The sequence below is a fragment of the Dermacentor albipictus genome, chromosome 5 (assembly GCF_038994185.2).
Source record: "Dermacentor albipictus isolate Rhodes 1998 colony chromosome 5, USDA_Dalb.pri_finalv2, whole genome shotgun sequence".
NCBI lineage: Eukaryota > Metazoa > Arthropoda > Arachnida > Ixodida > Ixodidae > Dermacentor > Dermacentor albipictus.
The window spans coordinates 49383780-49405542 of NC_091825.1; the positions used below are offsets into that span (position 1 = coordinate 49383780).

General features: G+C 45.6%; 1 protein-coding gene across 1 annotated transcript in view; it reads right to left on the minus strand.

Annotated features, from left to right (window-relative positions):
* Positions 1-305: 305 nt before the first annotated feature.
* Positions 306-21763, minus strand: part of LOC135899229 (membrane metallo-endopeptidase-like 1) — an 81957-nt gene continuing 60499 nt past the window's right edge. The window contains exons 5-7 of the mRNA XM_065428493.2: positions 17920-18354; positions 5267-5449; positions 306-523 (exon numbers count right to left, since the gene is read on the minus strand). Of these exons, the coding sequence (XP_065284565.1) occupies positions 335-523; positions 5267-5449; positions 17920-18354 (807 nt within the window). The 3' untranslated portion in view covers positions 306-334. The remainder of the gene's footprint in view (positions 524-5266; positions 5450-17919; positions 18355-21763) is intronic.

A 21763-nucleotide genomic window follows, 5' to 3' on the forward strand; every position in this document is an offset into this window, starting at 1 on the left:
CTTGGCATCATTAGAAGCAAGCATATCAGATTGTCAGATCTAAACCATGCAGTGCATAGTAATGCGAATCACAGTGTACTGAGGCAGTGGTGGTGACCACTCGTATAATCGGTGAAACCTGGAAAAATAACTGGGTGTCACCGTGGCGACGGGGTATTTTCTTCCATGTGTTTCATAATTTTCATCGAAGCGCGAAGTCTCGAACGTACGAAAAGAGTTCACTGCATGCCAAAATATACAGAAAGTGTCGTGGCACGGCGATTGAGGCCGTTGTTCCCGAATATCTACATTGACGGCAGACGAAATAAAAAAAGACCTGACGACTTCATTCCAATCAGTCGAAGAACGTGCATTTGCTGATGGAGTTCATTTTGGAGCCCAGTGGGCAATTGAACGCTTCAGCAAATGGCGCAAAGTTCATGACCGCCTTGTTGCAATCTCCACCATATAGGTTGTCGCTGGCTGATAGAGCGCACGAGGCAGCACAGGTAGTGATGAAGAAGACCTGATGTTCGGTAAGATTCTGTAAAGAAACATGAACCGAATTCATGAGTGCTTCGTAACTTCTATAACTGGGCTCTGGGTGAACCATGTTAACCAAACCCTTCCGCATTATAAGGTGTTTGGCTACCTAGGCCTATAACAGCGTGCTTGTTGCGTAGATGTATCTGCGGTAGCTCAGGCTTAAATGGCATGCCACTTAACCACCATCACAAGGGCCGTAAAAGTACTTTATACTTACATCTTCATATCAGATGTCTGTAGCCGATGAAAAATATTGTAACGCAGTTTTAGACACAATAATATTTACATACCACCTTCGGGCAGATGTGAAGCCTTTAATCTGGGGGTAGTATGGAGCTTGTAACTCCATAGAAAAGCAGCAGCCAAGCGTCCTTCCCATATTTTCATGTAAGGGCAGTTCGCATGCGACTCGCTTCGTGAGACACTTTTCATAATGTTTATTATTATGATTTTATTATTTATATTATTTATTATGTGCAACGGTGGTGTAGAGGTAGAGCATCCGCCTCGCGAGCAAGAGGACCGTGGTTGGAATCCCGGTGCCACGCAATTTTTCACGGGATTCAAAAAAATCCGCGTGTGTATAAAATTGCATTAACAGGCGTGCAGTGCGGCCTGATCCCGGCGACCAGAACCAGTAACGCACTCCCTCACCAGAGCAGGATTGGCCACCCTGGCGCAGTACTTGGCTACAACCTCCTATATGAATACAACAATCAAAGCCGGCCCTCAGCTCCAGCTGCTGCGAAGCAACTGATCACGGCGGAGGTCAGACCTGCGACGCAGCAGAGGTTGCTAAGAATCCGTGGTTCCGGACAGGCAGCCATTGGAATCTGAACCTGGCAACGTTCAACGCTAGAACGTTATCTAGTTACGCGAGTGTAGAAGTGCTATTGGAGGAATTAGAAGGCAGTAAATAGGATATAATAGGGCTCAGTGAATTTAGGAGGACAAAGGAAGCATATACAGTGCTAAAAAGCGGACACATCCTGTGCTACCGGGGCTTAGCGGAGAGGCGAGAACTAGGAGTCGGATTCCTGAATAATAAGAATATAGCTGGTAACATACAGAAACACTATAGCATTTGCGAGAGGGTGGCAAGTCTTGTTGTGAAACTTAATAAGAGGTACAAATTGAAGTACGTAAAAGTCTCTACGCCTACACCCAGTCATGATGACCAGGAAGTTGAACGCTTCTATGAAAACGTGGAATCGGCGATGGGTAAAGTGATTCACGCAACGGCTGCTCCTGCAGCTGTCTATCAGATTGGCGAAATCTCGATCACGTGAATTGGTGTTGGACTTTCTCGGTGATAGGTCTACAGAACTCGGCAATAGGCCGACCAAGCAAAGGTGTCAAACCGGTGGAAAGAAGACATGGAATACCTAGCTTCATGTAAACGGTTGAAGGCGTTGGTATCTTCAGGGAGAATATTTACACAGCATTCGTTCGTTGATTGGATAATTCCGTAAAAAACAAAGCCCCTAACAGCCACTATTGCAGGGACAGCGCTGATGAAGTTATATAAAAATAAATTGGCAAAATAATGTGCTTCTTAGGGTGAGCTATTTGGTCAATGTTATGAGATCCACCGCTCCAGCGCAATGAGTGCGTCATGCGAATATTATCGTAACATTGAGCTTGACTGGCGCCGGCAAGCGGTGAAATTGCAACAAAACTAACTCTAAAGAATTCAATGGTTTACCACTCAGTCTTCGGCGTTTGCAAAATGCAACTTTTGTTACGTGACCTTCACCAGTGAGCTTTGGTGTGTGCTGAACATGCAACATTGTTCACTTAAAGTATTGTTCACTTAAAGTATTGTTCACTTAAAGTATTGTTCACTTAAAGTATTGCTCACTGTATTAAAGCCCCAAAAGTATTTGATGTTTTTTGTGAGGTTCTATTTGGAGGCGCACAAGTAGAACCAACCTATGCAGGTGTGTTCGCTGTGAAGGGTTTTGTTTTCGTCACCTGTATGTGCGCTAGCTAATTAAGACTTGTTGTTGGCGCAAGTTGCTGCGATCTACTATGCACTCTTCTTAACAACGGAAAACGCAGGCAGCACACACAAGCTCTTGCGTGCATCGTGTTCCCACTGTGGTGTTGCCTTTTCGGAGAGTAAAAGGTAATGGCACTTAACTAATTTATGCTCTTGCGGCACACTCGAATTCTGTTTATACGGACTGTTACTTAGTCTATGTTTGGAACTGCACTGCCAAGATTTGTTGTGGCCTCTATTTGCCCGAGAGGAAGTATCAGCGGCTACCTCAAAGTATTAGGTATTTCTCGTATCCCTAAAGCATGTTTCTCTTTCGAGTACCTCAATTCAGTGTCGCGTAATCTGTTCTGGAACGATCCAATTGATGTCATTCTTACTGCACCTCTCGACGTTTGCTCTTCACCGCGATCACTTGGGCGCCACCAAATTTGATCACGGGGCGACGCGTCTACTGCTTGCCCAAGCCGGCCTGCGTGACCCCCGTTTGCAAAGGCAGTGCAAAATGGATGCGGGGCCCATCTACCCCCCCCCTACCCCCCCCCCCGAAGAAAACGCTGTTTTGTCGTTTTTCACTGACCATCACTGCTTCAATGGCTCAAAAATTTCACCAAAGCTTGGGAAGACATTTCAATTAAGGGCGCATGTTGATCCGTCAGACCGTATTACGTCATGTCTAAATGGTGCGAGCATTGTCGCACGGCGCGCATCCTCGATTGTAGGGTTATTAATTGTTTTCAAAGACGAGGAAAGTATCTTCAGCTGCTCTAATAAATGAGAATAACTTTCACTTTCTCAATGGTTCTTGTTTATTACGAAGGCTTGGAAGCCACAGGTTGGCATACTTTTGGTTCTGTTAATTTTTTTCATGCGGTGTCCTCACATTATATATGTTGAAGCAATCGCTACGAACGGGTGGACGTCAGATTTTTCCATTTATCCTCACATTATATATTTTCTACGTAGTCAGTCGTGAATGTAGCGATTGACCTAAATTTGTGTATATCGCGCTCTTATCTTTATCATCCGTGTTTCAAATTCTGCACTGGCTGACAGCGGTCTTGCAATGCCGCGCTGATCACACGTTTACGTTGTGGCTCGTGACAATATTCTCACCTTCTGACATTCTTACGTAACACACGTAAGCCAATCATAGGACTACATAGTGTCTAATGAGTGCACTAATATCTGTCACGTCAGTGCGCTTTTCAGCACGAGTTTCGGTGAATGGAACTAGATGTTAGCGGACACAAGAGAAATAAGGTTTACAAGAGCGAGTGAGTGTCGAATAAATTTGAAAACTTATGCCAAGGTTGCGAAGCCAATAAACAAGCATAAGGAAAAGCTGGAATGACCATAGCTGCACTCAGGCAGTGTTAAGAGGACGCCGTTACCAGAGTTACCGATTTTTTCGATGTTTCTTCGTTGTGAAAAGAAATTACAGCAAGCTGATCAACGTTTAGCTTTTTGGGAGGATTCGATCCGTGGGAGGACATCCTACTTGTCAATCCACTTATACGGCCCGCAGCGGTTGCTGGGTCGCTGTGGTGTTGGGCTGCTGAGCACGAGGCCGCGGAATCGAATCCCGGCCATGGCGGTCGAATTTTGATGGAGGCGAAATGCGTAAGCTCCCGTGTACTTAGATTTAGGTGCACGTTAAAGAACACCAGGTGGTCAAAATTTTCGGAGTCCTCCATTACGGCATGCCTCGTAATTAGGAAGTGCTTTTGGCACGTAAAACCCCATATTTTTTTTTACTCACTACTGCACGTGTATGGCAGATTTACTATGACTTCTAATGAGTCTATTATCCTAAAACACCACAGTGGGTTATAAGGGACGCGACATTTCTCAAGCTCCTCATTTATTTCAACGACTGTCTGGTGAACTTTTACGTGAAGCTCAATTTTACAACAGCAGACGCTTGCCATTCCACCACTATCGGAACACGGACGCAGCGACAGGTAATTAAACGACGTAGTGACGCTGTGAGTTACCAGGCAACAAATCGGCAAGCGAAGCACAAACACCATAAGTTTATAGTAAGCCATGTGCTCGGTGGAAAGACTCTCTTTCTCAATGGACTTTGCAGGGTCTGGAATATGTCTTAAGTCGTGCGAAAAGAATGCAAGTAGCACCACGTGTAAAGCCCTTTTCTTTTAAATGCAGACTGGCACACTGCCGAAAAGGGTTCCTTTATAGGAAACCGTAGACTATTGAATATGTTTTTGTTTATTGTTGGGAAGGGTATTTTCTTCAGATGCTTTCAATGAGCCTTGAAAGATGACTATAGCCTTCGGACGCCCATGCCATTAAATTGATCCCAGTTGAATATGAAGAGGAGGTATATTTATATCTCGTAATTGTACTAGGCCTGCACAGTATACATTGATAAAAAATTGCTGTCCACCACACTGATATTGATATACGCCGAGTTAGAGTACTTTTTCCAATCCATATGTCCATTGGTGCGTATACAATGTTCCCCAAGGAAATGTATCCGAATTGATTGAAGGATTCAACATCGTTCAGAGATATGCACGAGCTGAAGCAAAGCGGGAGTTTGTTCTTTTACCTGGAATAATAGTTGTTGAGCTCTAACAGTGTTCATAGCTAACGCGTATTGAAAGAAAGAAATGAAAGATTGTGGCGGCCATGTTCGCAAAGTGAGGGAAGGTTCGGAAAGCAAGCTTTGCTCTACAAGAGTCTGCCGGTTATTAGCGAAACCGGACACAATCTTACCGGCGAGAGTCGAGGGGAGCTGCCTCGGGAGTCTCGCAAGAAAGCTGCGTGTGCCACCTCCATTGCCGGCACCTCGGGGAACACAGTTAAATTGTTCTCAAGGCAGCCGTGGACTCGTCGTTCGAACTCCTGCTGTGATTTCTCGCTGAGCCAAGACGAAACAATACGGCCCTGATCATCTACCTGCGCGGTAGGCAGAGACACACGAGATGACGATTCGGCGCGCATTCTCATTCATTTATTTACACAGTGTAATGCAGGCTTTAGGTCTAGCAAGAAATGGCAGAACACAGAATCGTAGAAAGGCAAGCAGATATTAGAAGAATGAACATTATCAAAATATGCAAAATACACCTAATATATAGCCACGAGAACAAATAATGAAGCATAGGTGTAGACGCAAGATCTTCGCAAGCTGCAGCAACGCTGCATGCACAGTATGCCTACCTGAACCAGCCGCATGGTCTGCTCGCCAAATTTTCTTTGTGCATAGTCACACCGTGCCCCACTGTTCCGTAACGTCACGTCCCGTCCAGAAAGCCAGCGTCTCTGCGCTACTGTTTATAGGAGCGAAATTGTGGTGAACTAAGGTTTCAGCCTAGACACGTGGACATTAGTAGGCACAGGGGCAGACGGTGAACTATAGTTCAGCGGGGATACTTCATAGTTTGCAACGCCAAGCTGGCGAAGAATCTTGTAACGCCTTTTGTCTTTCGGACAAGCCGATGTGGCGGCATGGTGTCCTCGTAAGAACTGGACACCCAGGGCAAAGACGAACCTCCCGTTGGCGGCTGTCGTACCTCGTCTTATGTGCAACCTGGGAGGCAGTCAGCCGTGAGTGGGCAATCTGGGTAAATTTTGTGCCCGGGCGAAGGTGTGGCGGGCATGCTCATTTGGAATATTGGTCGTAAGTGCAAGGAGTGTGTCGAGGGGAAAAGTTGAGTCGCCAAGAAATGAAATGAAGAAACTCAGTGTCCTTCCACTCTGTGAAGGATGGCGGGTGAAGCTGTGTATGTGGGCTCTTTAATGGCGAAGTACACCTCCGCCGTGGGCTGTCCCGCAAGTTCACTGCCTTCTGGATCGCGCCACGTATGGGGAGTGATTCACGCCTGCTTCACCTCCGCCGCAGGTCGGCCCGGCATTGCACTCTCTTCAGGATTGGCCCACGTACGGGGATTTTGTGTCTACAAACGGACGCGATCCTGCATAACTAGCCCTTAACAGCTTCACTGGAAAATACCAGCGGTCTCATGACGGAACGAATTGTATGCAGAGGTTATGCCTTCTAAAGTGCCGTCCCAGTCACTATGGTGAGGAAAAACCTAAATGCATCCCATCTGCGCCAACGTCCAGTTGAGCCGCTCAGTTAGTCCATTGGTCTGCGCATGATATTGGGTGCAGCTTGTGCGCGGCAAAACAGGTGCAAAGATCTCCAACAACTTGGAACAAAAATGTGCGGTCGCGATCACTGACCAGCTTACTCGGTGGACCGTGATGTAGTATGACGTCATAGAGCAGTAAATCTGCAACGCCCGTAGCGCACCTTGTCGGCAATATTCGCGTGATGGCGGAACACGTCGTGTTGCCGGTTCCGATAGCCACCCACTTGATAGCGCTTCTAATCGTAAGAAATGGCCTAGGAGATTGATGCTGACGCAACAAAATGGTTTAGAAGGTACATTGATGGGGTGCAGGCGTCCAGCGGGCAATATAGATGGTCGTTTGCGGCGCTGATAGACTGAACAGGCAGTCCCAAAAGTCTGTATCCGTACTTCATTAACACCGTCCGACGCCACCTGACGAATAATGTGCTAGCATAAGGGCGGCATCGTGAATTAAATCAAAGAAGATTTAATGTTTGACGTTATGCTAAATGTTTGACGTTATGCTACACGCGGTGAAAAAGAGCAAAAAAGATCCCACAGGAGCAGATCCACGTTGACTGCTGAGGTTAATACTATTGGCATTCAACCAATGCAGCCACACCTTCTATTGTTACCGATAAATGGCATCATGTATGAGCCATGTACTGAAGACTGGCTCCTTTGTCACGCTACATCATGCGCACCGTGCGCCATTTAGCGCCGTGTCCACAAAACCCCCTTCTTTTATGTGGCCTTCGAAATTGCACCGGCTGGTGCATGCCAAGGAGGTTAAGGAAAAACTGCTGGAGTGGAAGTGGCCTATACCGGCCTGCGGACTCGAGTAAGCAGGCGGCGGCCATATTGCGGGGGGCGAAGGGGGGGGGGGGCAACAAGCGGCCTGCCAAGAACTTCTCAGAGTTGTTCGCCGACTTTTCCGGCGGCTTTCTATTTTTTAACGAATTTTAAAGTTCTAATTCAGCACTGTGGGTTATGAGGCGAAACATATTGCAGGTCTCCGGATCACAGATATCTGAGTACTGGGTCATTTTTCCATTTTATCGGTATAAATATGCAGCTTCCGCAAAATAGAAAAAAAAAAACATTTGCGCAATAATGAGTGTTTATTCCCCTTATTTAATGCAGTGTAGAAATACATCAATGAGGAAAGCCTTCAGAAGAAAATGCAATTAAAAACTGAAAATGTAGTATCACAAATAGCAGTACATGCAACAAGCATACATATTCATTACGAGCTTCATTGTGATTAGGTGTTGCCGGTGCTTTAGCATCCTCATTGCATGGAAGGTTTCGGAATATTGGCAGCGGCCGTTTCCGCTTAGTCTTAAATATAGAACTTTCCTTCATTCTCTAGTAAGGCAATGCTATCTGCAACCTTATTTAAATGAGGAGGGTAACGCTAACATGTCATCTGCCTGCACGTCACCTTTCCTCAAGACACCCGAGCGCGCTAGTACACTTTAGGATCCGCATAGCACCGTGCAAGGCAAGATACGACTAGAAATACACAAGCTGCGGCTCCTGGTGTGCTTTTGTCCCCAGCAAAATGGCGACGCGACGGCTTCGATCCTGCTCTTTCATGGCGCGATGGAGCATGCACCCTGGCCTAGCGGTTTAGTCGCGAAACGTTTTGGAAAGGTCGCGCGCGTTGTTGCACGACGGAAAGTCCCCGGCAAAAAAAATAAGCGCTCGGATGCGCGCTGCTGCAAGCACTTGTGCCATGCACCGCGTTTAAAGTGTACTGTTACCTCGATCGACGTCGTTGCGGTGCCGAAAATGTGCGGTGTGTAAAACTGCAACTCCACTTTAAAACAGGAAGTGACCAGAGCTTCGTCCGAGTGGTTTGGACTGCACCGTGAGCCAGGTAGTTTCCGCCGTTCATTGATGACTAGCAAATTTAACGAAAAACCCGTGTGTTACACTTGGGCGACACTCAAAAACATCCCGTTGTTAATGAGGTCTTCTTGCAGCGTCGGTCCTGACTTGCTGTTGGTGGCAGTGCGTGCCTGACTTCCCGTACTCGGTAAAGGTGGGGTAACAGTGGGTCGACACAAGACCAACAAGACACCCACGTGACCGATTCAGCGAATATTAACGCGACAGCGTAAAGGAGCTCGTGTCGCAGAACAGCCGGTGTCGTCGGCGCCGCCGGCATCGGCCGTGAGCGAAAAATGGTGGAAGGCAATTCATAAATAAAAACAACTTGCAAGATGGCTGGGTGGGAATCGAACCATGAATGAATGAATGTGTATTGTTTAGTGGCGCAAGGGCCAGGGATGGCCAAAGAGCGCCATGACTAATTATGTGTTGTTAAGCGCTGATTTGTGAGTTTCGATGGTGGGATGTAACATGGCTGTAAAGTGGCCTAAAATCAATGCGTATCATAGAAGCGTAAAATGATATATAGTATAAAATTATGATAGTGACATATGTAGTTGTCTATGGGTATAGTACGCTTGATAAGTGATCATGACGCTAAAATGCAAGAACATGGAAATAGCTCCTATGCCTCCGGAAGGCCTTTGAGCCCAAAGGCTGGGAGGCAGGCGCTTTCTATTAATGCAGTTACCGCAGCAGAAACCTCAGTTACGAGGCTGTGCAACGGATTTCCTGGTGATATAACATGAAAACTACGTACATCTTTTAAAAATTCGAACAACGACTGATATTTAAAAAGAGGTTCTATACCTATGAACATTTGAGGATGAAGTGGAATTCGCTGCCGATGTGGGAATGGAAAATGCTTTTTCCTATTTGTGTCTAATTCCCTACATTGTGTCAGGATATGAAGCACGGTAAGTGGCTCACCACATTTATCACACGTGGGTGGATCGCCACTGGACAAGAGGTATGCGTGTGTGCTGTATGTGTGTGCTCTACTGAGTCTGCAAAGTGTTACTTCTGTGTGGCGGTTCTTTGATACCGGGGGCCAGTTGCCAAGATACGGCTTGATAACGTGTAGTTTATTTTCTGTTTCCTTGTCCCACAAGCGCTGCCAGAAAGCCCTTAGCTTTTTTCTTATTGATGGCTTGAGGTCCATTACAGGGACAGTCGTGGAAGTGTTGGAAGCGTTCGTGTGGACGGATGTGGCTAGCTGGTCAGCCAACACGTTTCCCTCTATCTCTCGGTGCCCCGGCACCCAGCATACGACGATATGCTGCTTGGACGCATAGGTGGTTAGTAATGCTGAGTAAAGAGATACAATGACAGGGTTTTGATATTTTTTGACACTATTCAAAGCGTTTACCACGCTCAAAGAATATGTATATATAACTGACTTTTGGATATTAAATTCTTTAATGTGTTTAACGGCAGCCAATATCGCGTAGGCCTCTGCTTTGAAAATACTTGTGCTAGGATTCAATACACCGGAATCCGAAAAGGATGGACCGACCGCTGCGTAAGACACGCCAGAATAACACTTCGATGCGTCTGTAAAGAATTCAGGACAGGAGTATTTGTGCTGCAATTCGAGGAAGTGCATTCGGATATGCGCGACAGGCGCGCGCTTTGTGACAGCTACGAAAGATGTATCAAAGTGTATAGGTTGCCACTGCCAGGGCGGGGGCCGTATAACCGGGGGCATAAGGTGGTATTCAAGCAGTGCAACCCTTGTTTCTTCAGCTATGTCTCTAATACGTAGTGAGAAAGGCTTTGCCACTGTGGGCCGGTTGCGGAAAAGTTGAGAACTGAACAAATCATTTATAGTGGAATACGCAGGGTGCTCACTGTTTGCGTTCACTCTCACAAAATACATAAAAGACGAATATGTTCTCTGCAGTTGAAGTGACCATTCATCCGATTCAACGTACAGGCTTTCCACTGGGCTTGTTCTGAAGGAGCCTGTGGACAGGCGAATTCCTAAGTGGTGGATAGGGTCTAGCATCTTCAGAGCAGTTGGTGTAGCCGACTGGTAAACGATGGCTCCATAGTCTAGCCGTGTGCGTATGAGGCTTTTATATAGGTTCATGAGACATTTTCTGTCACTGCCCCAGGTTGTGCGTGACAGCACCTTTAAGATATTCATTGTTTTCATACATTTGTTTTTAAGATACTTTATGTGCTGTATAAAGGTTAATTTCGCGTCTAAAATTATGCCTAAAAATTTGTGTTCCTTGTTTACAGGCACACGCTCATCATGCAACACAATTTCAGGATCAGGATGCAGGCCTCTTTTTCTACAGAAAACGACACAGGAGCTTTTTTGTGGGTTCAGTCTGAACCCGTTCTCATCCGCCCATTTGGAGACATTGTTAAGAGCAAGCTGGACCTGTCGCTCGCAGATTGCGAGAGAAGTTGATTGAAATCCTATCTGCACATCGTCAACATATGTTGAATAGAAGATGTTACGTGGTATGTGTAGACGAAGAGAATTCATTTTTACTCGAACCAGGGTCTCCGGAATGTGAGACGGAGAGGCTACCACTCAGCCAAGAGTTCTGTGCTTGAAAGCGGGACAAATACATCTCTAGTGAATGCCATCTTGCCTTAGGAATGTTCCGTAGAAACTTATACTGCGTTGTATATCGGTAATTATGAGCATGTAAATTACAGAAGTCGCAGTTAAACTCGTAGCGCAGTTCGTTTCCGCTGCATTTTTCAGTACAGTGTGTCACTGAAAGCATTTTATCATACCATGCCGACAACAACGTAACCGACGAGTGCGAGTTGTCGCACTGCGGTGGGCTTTCCTGTCGATTGCACCGAGAATATCAGTGCGCCGACCATCGTTCTGGCGAACCCTGCACGATCTGTCATCGAAGTGGCAATGCGATAGCGACAGCGCCTTCACTTGTGCATATAATTAATCGCGCTCAAAATGAGTCAGAACATGCCTGCGAAGTTGAAATGCACAAGCTTCAACCGTGTAAAGCCATGCACATGAATATTAAGCCATTGTTGATCCTGTTAAGCGAAAGTTAAGCCTGGCGCCGTCGTGTTTGTTCACCCGGTACCGGCGGCCTTGAACTGGAATGTAAGCTGTTAGGACTAATGAAACTGCTTTTACAGCTCAGTTCTGTCTTTAGCGATTTGAAATAAGCTACACGCATGGCTCGTACACAATAAGCTGCTGGTGGCCACGCAGCGCTGTGCCACCATCTGTACGTCACCCTACCGGTTGGCTGCCAGTCTCATTCGCTACGTAGACGGGTAGGTCTGTACGTGTTTTTATGCTGACATAGTTCTCAATTCCAGAAATGAAATGTTTACCACTGCGTCAAACAGGAAACAAGAAACCGTCTGGCTCAATTATACCAACGGTATCAGTGATGGTATGCGCATTCTCGCGAAAGAACAGTAGTCCTACAAATGAGCACTAAATTTATAGCGAGCACAGTTTTCTCTAATAATGTTTTATGGTACGCGCAAACTAACAGCCCGTAATATGTTATCTGGATCCCAGTTACCGTTGTTTAAGTGGTTCGGTAGCTCATATTGACTCGTCTCAGGGTGGAACGTATTAACACGGCACATATGCGGATATGTCTGCTTTGCTGCGTTTTGACATTATCTGATATCGGGGATGCACCTTTTCCACAATGGTCGACGCTAACAACGAGTGTACGCAAGTGTTGATGTAAACAAGTGCCTTGATAAATCCGGTGCGGAAGGCCGTGCTTCAAGACTTCTTGAATATGCGAAATGTCTAAATAATGTTGAAAAATAGTACAAAAAAGCGAGCTCCAAGTGCAGAAATTAGCGAAAAAAAAACTCCAGAGCAGACGTGACAGCAAAGTAAACTCAGCGTGCCTTTATTGGCCGCACTGCTTGCACAGCAGCGCATTCAGTCATGCTCACCCAGTAGTCACTGCGAGCTTCGTGGCTTGCAGGAACGACATTCTGCCCAGGAGAAGTCAATAATTATGATTCGCGATCCACGAAACGCGCAACCGACGCCCGCTCAACGTGGGCGCAGGAACACAAATCAACGGGCGAGTGCCCGGCGCCCTTCCAAAATCTTTCCACGGGCGTGCGGAGGAGGGCAGCATAGAAAAATACAAAAGGCGGATTGACGGGCGCTCCCTGCACTCTAGCAGTTTTTCTTTAACCTCCTTGTTGCATGCAAAGGCTGACAATGAATCTCTCTCGTTCCACGGACATCTATGGTGCAGCCCAAATATGTGGGGCCGTTTTGCTTCAGGAACCCGTGTGAGGCAGATAAGAAGCCGTCCAGCTACGCATGCATTTTAAAGAATTTTTTTTTCATTGAAGGGCGCGCAAGCAGGCTTGACAAATGGAGACATAGTGGCTGAAGTAAGCTAAGGAAGGTAACTGCATTAAATATATTGGCTCAGCCTCTCAGAAGATACTTCAAATGTGTCAGATCAGATAACAGCGTTAGCGCAATATACGCAAAACATTTTTACAGTGAAATCTTGCACCTGAGGGATGGACAATCGCAGAACGATCAAGGTTTAATCACACGTAATCACTAATTAGGTGTACCAGCAATGCATAGAAATACCTCACGTAATATTCAGATTGGTGGTTGGAACAATTACAACATGAGATAGTTCAGGCATTCATAATTCTGTATCAGACACTGCCGGCTAGTCCGTGCCGACAATGACAGACACAGGTATACAAATCAATAGTACAAAGAAAAACACTTTAGCAAAGTTGATTTTCTTTAGTGAGATAAATAAAGGAAGAAACAGCTACAAGCATTACAAAGAGCACACGCTTGCCTAAATATTACTTTGATAGCGCCAATAAGATTTGGGAACACCTACTTCACGATAATAAATAAATCGTGAGCGTGCGCTAAAGGGACATTGCGCAAAGCAAGAAGTCCAATTACATGTGTGAAAATTAGACATCTGTATGAGATTGAATAAATCAAAACATTAAGGTTATGCTTGCAGCACACAGCAACCTTCAGCTAGCGCCTTTTTCATTAAAATTAAATACAAACGTTTCAGGAAAAAACCGCCACAGAATATTATTAGGATATTTGCAAAGCAACAAGATATGTGAAGTCTCGTATAATTCGTTTGCTAAAATAAATGCACGCTCATGTGCATTATTATTATTATTATTATTATTATTATTATTATTATTATTATTATTATTATTATTATTATTATTACATGCTGTAACCATGTAATACGATTGGCAACTACACGACAGGACAAATGAGGTGTTGGTAACTGAGAAACAACAGCTTTCATCTCTGTCGTGCACCATCGCATTACTGTAATGAAACATTGCAAAAGCGCGTTATTTAATACAGGCATAGCGTCGTGCTTGTTGAACCAGAGAAGTGTGATACTTCAGCAACGCACAGCGTTTTATTAGGATGCAAAGACGATGAGACTGGCCAAAAAGTAAATATAAACAAACTTGTAAACGGAGTTTTCACGTGGGAACCACTCTCATTTATTGACTGACAATTTAGTAGAGGCTACCTGCCACGTGTCTTCACTAACTTGTGCCTCTTAACGACCACGCTTTTCTGTAGCAGAATAATTGGGAAGAGCGCTTACTTGTGCCATTCTCCCGCGCTCGCTACTGCGATAAATGTAGTTATCCTTCATATTCTCGATGAACAATAATATTTCACAACTTGGAATACAGAATTATCGAATCGAATACAAATGCAATAGCAAGAACTAGTTCAGTCATATCAGAAACTTTCACTTGGGTATCGCTGAATTTCAATAAACTGCGCTCACATATAAGTGCAAAGAGGAAGAAAACCATTCGAAGTATTTCGAGCATCTATGTATGATCTAAAAAGAAATGAATTATTGAGTTTGCTATCGTGAAACTGCACAGTGTGGTATAAGGCACGCCGTAGTAGAAAGTTTTTTGATGATTTTGTTCACCTTGGGTTTTTTTTTGCTTTTTTGACGCGCTCCCAAAGCCCGGTAAACGAGCGTCTTTGCATTCCGTCCCAACGGAATGCTGGGATACAGAGCCTTTGACTTCGCACTCTCAGTAGCGCTACTCCACAACCGCTGAGCTACCACTGGTCAAAGAAAGCATGTAAAAAAAAATACACTGCGTTTAGAGCAACACTACCGCCTCCGAGATTCAGGTATGAAACCATAATTTTTTGGCGAAACAAAACGAAGAAATGTTCAGACAGGAAAAAAAAAAACACTGCGACTCATGCAAGGACACCGCACAGCTGGTGTTACCGCATCTACTGGTGTGACCTCTCCTGTGAAACGAAGGAGCGACCTTCTGCAATTTACCTTCAGCGGATATAATGAAGAATGAAAAGCTTTTGGTTTTGATTACAGCATAAAACTATTTTTGTGCTTCCATGTAGGATGCTCTGCCTTGTTAAACTGCCCTGATTTCCAGGATGTGATGTTTCGTATTGAAGTCGTAATATAGATACACCGAAAAAAAGAAACGCATAAATTCCGACCGAATTCGTTATGAAAAAGAAGTTGTGCTTTTTTTTCACATGTGCAATAGAATTTCCGTCTGATGTTTAGCGTCGATCGAAAATAATGCCTGCGTACTTTAAAGTTTCACAAAAATTTTTGCACTCGAAAATTTCCTTAGAGCGACGCTCCCTTTTAGGAAGTCTTAAGCAGGCCAAATTTCTTTATCGCCTTTAAACTTATACCCGTGTCACACGGGCGTTTGGAAGGCCTTCCAACCGATAGTCAGTTGACTAAAAGGTCAAGTTCGAGCTGCTACACGGGCGGTTTCGACGACCGCCGAGTCAATAGTCTATCGAGTCAACGGAGCACCTGACAACTCTATCGAAATCTCGATGGCCTTTGAGCAACGGAAACGGAAACGGCGCGAACATGCCCTCTCGTTCACAGTGTGCTCCAACTCACGGTTAGAAAGAACAAATCAAACCAAAATGCTCTAAAAATACCATATATGAGTGTTATCAATTATTCAATAAAGTATTTTTGCCACTTGATATGCGCGAACTACACACACTCTCAACAACAGCGACGTGTAGCAACGCAAACGTTGCCGCAGTTTCGCTATTCAACAACTTAAAAACTAAACATACATGTAAGGCAATGTATAAACAATTGTTTTAATCTATAAACAAACATAAAAGAAATTATAGTGCTTTTAAGTGGTTGTATTGTTTTACAAAAATAAAGATACGCAACGCCACACAGTTTGGCGAGAAACACCGGAACCACTCAACGGCCTTTCAAAAGTGCCGCGTAGCAGCGCAACAACTCCTTTGAGTCGATAGAGTTCTGGCGTTTCGAAAGCCGTCGACTGGAAGGCCTTCCAAATGTGCCCGTGCGACACGGGTATTACATATTTAAGTTTTCCAGTTAACCTCTCAGATAATACGCAGGAGGACAATATGAAACGTAAATGGGCAGTGTCTATTATGAATGCTATTGTCAAAACGAGCATAACTCTTATTTCGTGAAGTAATATGATGTCATGGTAACATATAACTGTATTTCAGCTTTATGAAACAATAACGTTCAGAAATATTTTTGTTTGCACTTTTTTCTTTGCACGTCCTGTAACTGTGAGAACTGAGGAACAACACAAGCACGCATATCAACGAATGCCCACAAATCTTTGTTCCGCTTAAGGCAAAGTTCGTCAAATTCCCATCATTGTTTAGGCAAGTGTATTGAGGTAGCAGCATTTCAGGAGCGCTTGTGTTTAGATAGTGCAAGATGTTTAAACAAAGCCACCAAGATGTATAAGATGGCCGTAGGAGAAGCAGGCTTTCAGCAAGCTCTACTGAACCTAGCATGGAAAGAAAGAGGCATGTATTCTGCGCATATCATGGGCTGACCAGTCGAATTATCGTCAGCCAGTTGGACATGCAAAAGGAAATTACTACTAACAATTTAAGTATGCGAAAAGTTTCCGCAAATATTGCGCCCCTGTTGACGAATTCTGTTCGGAAGCTCCGCATGAAGCTGCGCCTGGACGTCGTCTGACGTCAAGCTTGTTTTCGAGAGTCAGCACTTAAGACGTGAAACTTTAGTGCGGCCATTAATCTGAGCGCCAGAATTGTCCGTAATGTATTCGTCGTTGACAAGAAAAAGGAAGGCAACACATTCGAAGTCAAAAGTGACATCACGCTTAGAACTTTTTAAGTGTGACAGATACGCGCACAGCTAGTTTAGCTAGCTAGTAGATACGTTCACAGCTAGTTCATAGATAATCTGTCACCAAGACACCAGGGACATCCTGCGGTGTTTCTTAGCTCATTCTGCGAGTATAGAAGAGAGTTGTAGCCGGCAACACCGTGGCCTATATACCAGGATTATTCACCCATTAACAATGTCCTCAGCATCAGCCAGTTTCTTCCCGAACATCTTCGTTTCAGACCAATCTCCAAATTACCCTGATTCTTTATTATCCAAGCTGAACAGAGCTATCAACGGGGCCCGCTTTTATAGCCTCAAGGCCATTAAGAGTATCCGTAACGACGGAGCTGCGTGACATCGCAGAAGAATCTCTCGGACAGTGCTTTTAAGCGGGGCAGGAAAGTATGAAAAAAGGTCAGTTAAGTTTGACGAGGGTCATTTTAGCAGGGATGCTATATATTTTCTGATTTCGCAGAACAGCTTGTCAGTGATGCTGGTCCAGTTGCTTTTCGCACAGACCTCGTATACTACAGATATTTAAAGTGATGGAAAGCAATAATTCGGTATTTCTATTGTACGATTATGTTTTGTGTCAGGAAAATATCGCATATTTTATTATCAACCCAGTTCCCTGCTCTTCCAAGAAGTTTGCAGCCAAAAGAGGCGCCGACGCACAGTGTTATATACATTGATAAATGAGTCAGATTTGTGAGCTGCCCTGTGGCGAATTGTCCAGGCTGCGCTACCATTGGCATACGAGGGCTCTTTTTGCAATGTTTCTTTTAACAAAAAAGCTGTTTTGTCATTTTCACTAACCCAGATGCACTGCTGGGTCCCACCTCATGTTCAATGTCGGGTTCAACGTCGGGCTACATGTCAGGCTCCATGTCGGTTCCCTGTCGGCTCTCTGTCAACCAGAGGTCGTTCTCCCATCATGTCGTCTATTACTGCAGGTTTTACCGCTGCGGTACATGGGCATCTGCTTCGAAATAGCACTACCACAATTTCTGGTGTTGCAAGGATAAGTGCTTCATAACTGAAAAGCCACAACGATGTGCCACACAATTAAAAAAACGACATTTTCACCTGTCCGTGTCCATTCATCTGCCTACCCCTAAATTTTATCTCGAAAATGCAGCAAACCTACGGAAGCATGTTCCGGCACAGCTGCGTTCGAGCAATGTTAACGAGTCAGGTTCAATGGCGTGTTCCTACTCACTTTTGTGCCCGCGCTGTCGAGCATGCTGATGAGGCTCTTCGCGTAGAAGAACCCCAGGCCTCCATACAGCATGGCCTTGGTGCCATCCCGGTAGTACAGCGGAGGAGCAAGGGCTCCCACAGCGAGCCTCACTTCATTCAGCAGGTGCTCGTATTGAGCGTAGGGCAGTGCCGTGCTCTCAAATAGGCTAAGTTCAAGGACTCCCGCTGGGGTGCCCGAGAGATTGCGTTCATTCCGCCTGGTCGCTATCCATATATTCGTGAAGGTGGTGTCGTTCTTCTCAGGGAATTTGCCGTAAATGCCCTCTAGGACGTTGTCAGTGAGGAATTCCGCTGGTGGCCACAAAGCAGTGCGGACTCTAAGCAGCTTCTGCTTGGCGACGTGCTTCGTCTTTTCGTCGAGCCACACCATAGCAGATGTCTTGTTCAAGGTGACCTGCGGCGAAATATCATTTCCACTATTTCTCTTTCTTTATCAACAGTCACCCCGTTTACACAGCACACATCAACACCCAGCATTTTCTTGTTCGTTATCACAACGCCCATAGACAGCGTCAATTATGCGGCTGCAAGGGGCCAAGCCCTTACTCGGCGACCGGCAATTATCCCTGTCGTAGTTCAGATGAAATAATTTCCTTCATTGCGATGCCTTCCATCGTGCTCGCTGTGTGCCGTTCATTACAATGATTTCGTTAATTGAAAGTGCTACCGTTTGTTTCCTCCACCCGTCACCAGGCCCTACCAGCTCCACTTCCTCGTAATCTTAAGTGGAGTTTTAGATACACCTTGATTTCATACCACTGCCTTTCTGTCTGTGGAATAGAGTTTATCTGAATGCCAAGTTTACGTGCAACGGCAAGCACGACGCATGCGTCTGGGTGAGGCATCGGTTATCAAAAATATTGGGGTGGCACAGTGATCGGCATGGTATTGATGCGCGCCGCCGGGACCTACTGGGAGTCACATACAGTGGCGCTAATTTTGCACTTGTATATGTGCAATCTCTTCATCATTGCAAGCTTTCTTATGATATGGTGCATGGGAATATGGTGTACTTTGACAGCGCACTTCTGTGATTTTCGCTCTATGAATGCATGTCTATTTTCTACACTGCACATCCTGCAAGATTGCTGCTTTTACCGATTGTACCCTGACACGTCTTCCACTCGTGGGGTCTAGTTTACTCCCCAGCATTAGAGTGTTCTTTAGAGTGCAGAAGCACTGAATATTTTAGTCAACCCAATGTTTTTTTATTCTTGCAGCATCCCACGCCTTACATTGGTCTTACGAGTAGTTCTTTTCGCAGCTGCTTCCTCAATACGTCTCTACAGCACTGTCAAAGCATAAATTGTTCAATTTACTTTCCGTGTCTGCATTTAGGAAAAGACGAGCTAGAACCCTTCGATATCATCACATACTTGAAAAATAGAGAAATCTTCTTGGCATCCATACACCAAGTAAGCTCCTTGCTTCGAGAAGGGTGTATCATACCGCATTTACTACATAGTAGTCCTGCTATCTTTATTAACAGCTGTACACTGGCATATTTACCCATTTGACAAAAACTACCAAAGTTTTCAGACCAAGCTTCCTCCGCCATGCTAAGCGCGATTATCGCACCATTTTTTGGCGGTTCAAAGTCCAGGATCCGCAGCGTTGATTACAAGTTCCTCCCCAAAATCAAATTATGTCTATTAATCTTCAAAAATACACCAGAAATACTTTTCACACCCCAGCAGGCGCTCCATATTAATTTGTACAACCTCGTGGTTTTGAGATTCCAAATAAGTGTGTGAGTGTGCCACGAACAATGCTGCCTTTCAATACATAAGAGTAAATAGATTTGCATTCCTTACTTTTCTTGAATACCACATTACTACCTGCCTCTTGGTATGGTTAATAGAGACACAATGTAAATTAGATCACCTCTCGGGTCTGCAAAATCGAGCTCTACGTGCATCAAATTCATCACCGAGAAATAGCGCAAAAAACGAAGAAAACCGGGACACGGAAGGCCGACAGGACAGGTGATAACCAACAATAGGGCTTACTTTTGCAAGCACAAATGCATACGCACACTTGTCTCATCCTTTCGTGCTGTTTCCTCGTAATAAAGCTAAAATTTATACCCTTTTAAATCATATTGTTAAACACGAGGTGTTCAATGCAGAACTAGATGAATCTGGTTGATAAGCGCGGTTGTTGAAGAGCGGTCTCGCGGCAGCTTGGCTAACGTCGTTCTCCTCTTTCTTTCATCTGGTTGTCTGCGCGGCAGGCATGGTTCATGACAGCTTGTGACATTTCCCCGCTGACAGACGAAGCCCGCCGGGCGAGTCAGTCATCTCGTGGGTTGTAACGCCTCAGACGCGCGACGTGTGTCACTTCAGCCTTGGCCGAGCGTCATCCACTGCTCGTGAGACGCGCAATGCGGTAGTTTACTTCACTGAGGCACTGCAGAATGACGTAAGGGCCGACGTAGTGGGCGAGAAACTTCTAGCACAAGCCACGCTTCCGCAACGGCGTCCAGAGCCACACAAAGTCACCAGTATCGAAGTAAACGTGGCGGTGACGCCCGTGATATATATATAGCGTATCTTGGACTGGTCCTGCGATGCTAGGGTGCGTAGCCTAGCGTGGCGTCGCGCTTCTTCGGCTCGAGATAGGACCTCATCAGTTGATTCGCTGTCATGAGCGAATTAAGGAAATATGGTGTCGAGGGTGTAGCGCGGCGGACGAGCATACAGAAGGAAAAATGGTAAGTAACCAGTGGTCTCGTGTCTCGCGGTATTTGAATGCATAGGTAACAAAAGGCAAGATACTGTCCCAATTCTTGTGAGCTGAATCGAAGTACATGGACAGCATGTTGGCAAGCGTTCAGTTTGTGCGCTCGACCAGACCATTAGTTTGTGGATGGTAGAGCGTAGCATGGCGGAAGCTGCATGAACACAGACGAAGGGTTTCTTCAACCATGTCCGCGGTAAACTGTCGCCCACGATCGCTGATTACTATGGGAGGAGGTCCATGTCGGAGTATAACGTTAGCCAGCAAGAAGATAGAAACTCTGTAGCTGTGGCCGATGGCAATGCGGCTGTCTCACAATAGCGGGTAAGGTGATCTACGCAAACGATAACCCAACAATTACCTTTGGAGGATCGCGTGAAAGGGCCCAGAAGATCTATACCAACTTGCTCAAAGGGGACGCTAGAAGGGGGAACTGGTTGAAGCAGGCTATGTGGCGCTTGCGGCGGACGCATGTAGCGCTGGCATTGAGAGCAGCTGGCGACGTACCGTTCGATATTTTTCCGCATCTTAGGCCAGTAAAAACGTTCTTCGACCCGGTAGAGCGTACGTGTGGAGCCAAGATGACCGGAAGTTGGGTCATCGTGCATGGCGTGTAATACTTGGTGGCGAAGATTCTTGGGGACAACTAAATGGTAGCGTGCACCGGTGGTCGAGTAGCTCTTCTTATACAGCGCGCCACCAACACGTAGGCGAAAGCGACTGCCTGCAGGTGACTCCTGTGCTGCCGCGAAGAGCGGTTGTAAGCTCTCGTCCTTGTGCTGCTCGGATATGACGGTACCCATATCCGGAAATTCCGGGGACACAACAGCGAAGTATTCATCAAAATTGTCCGCATCACATTCAGTTGTTTGAAGTGGCATCCGAGAGAGACAATCAGCGTCAGCATGTCGCCGGCCACTTTTGTAGCAAATAGCGAAATCTTATTCCTGTAGACGGAGGGCCCAGCGCGCTAGTCGTCCTGAAGGATACCGCGGATTCACAAGACAGCATAGCGAATGATGATCTGGTATCACAGTGAAGGGGCCCCCGTAGAGGTACGAACG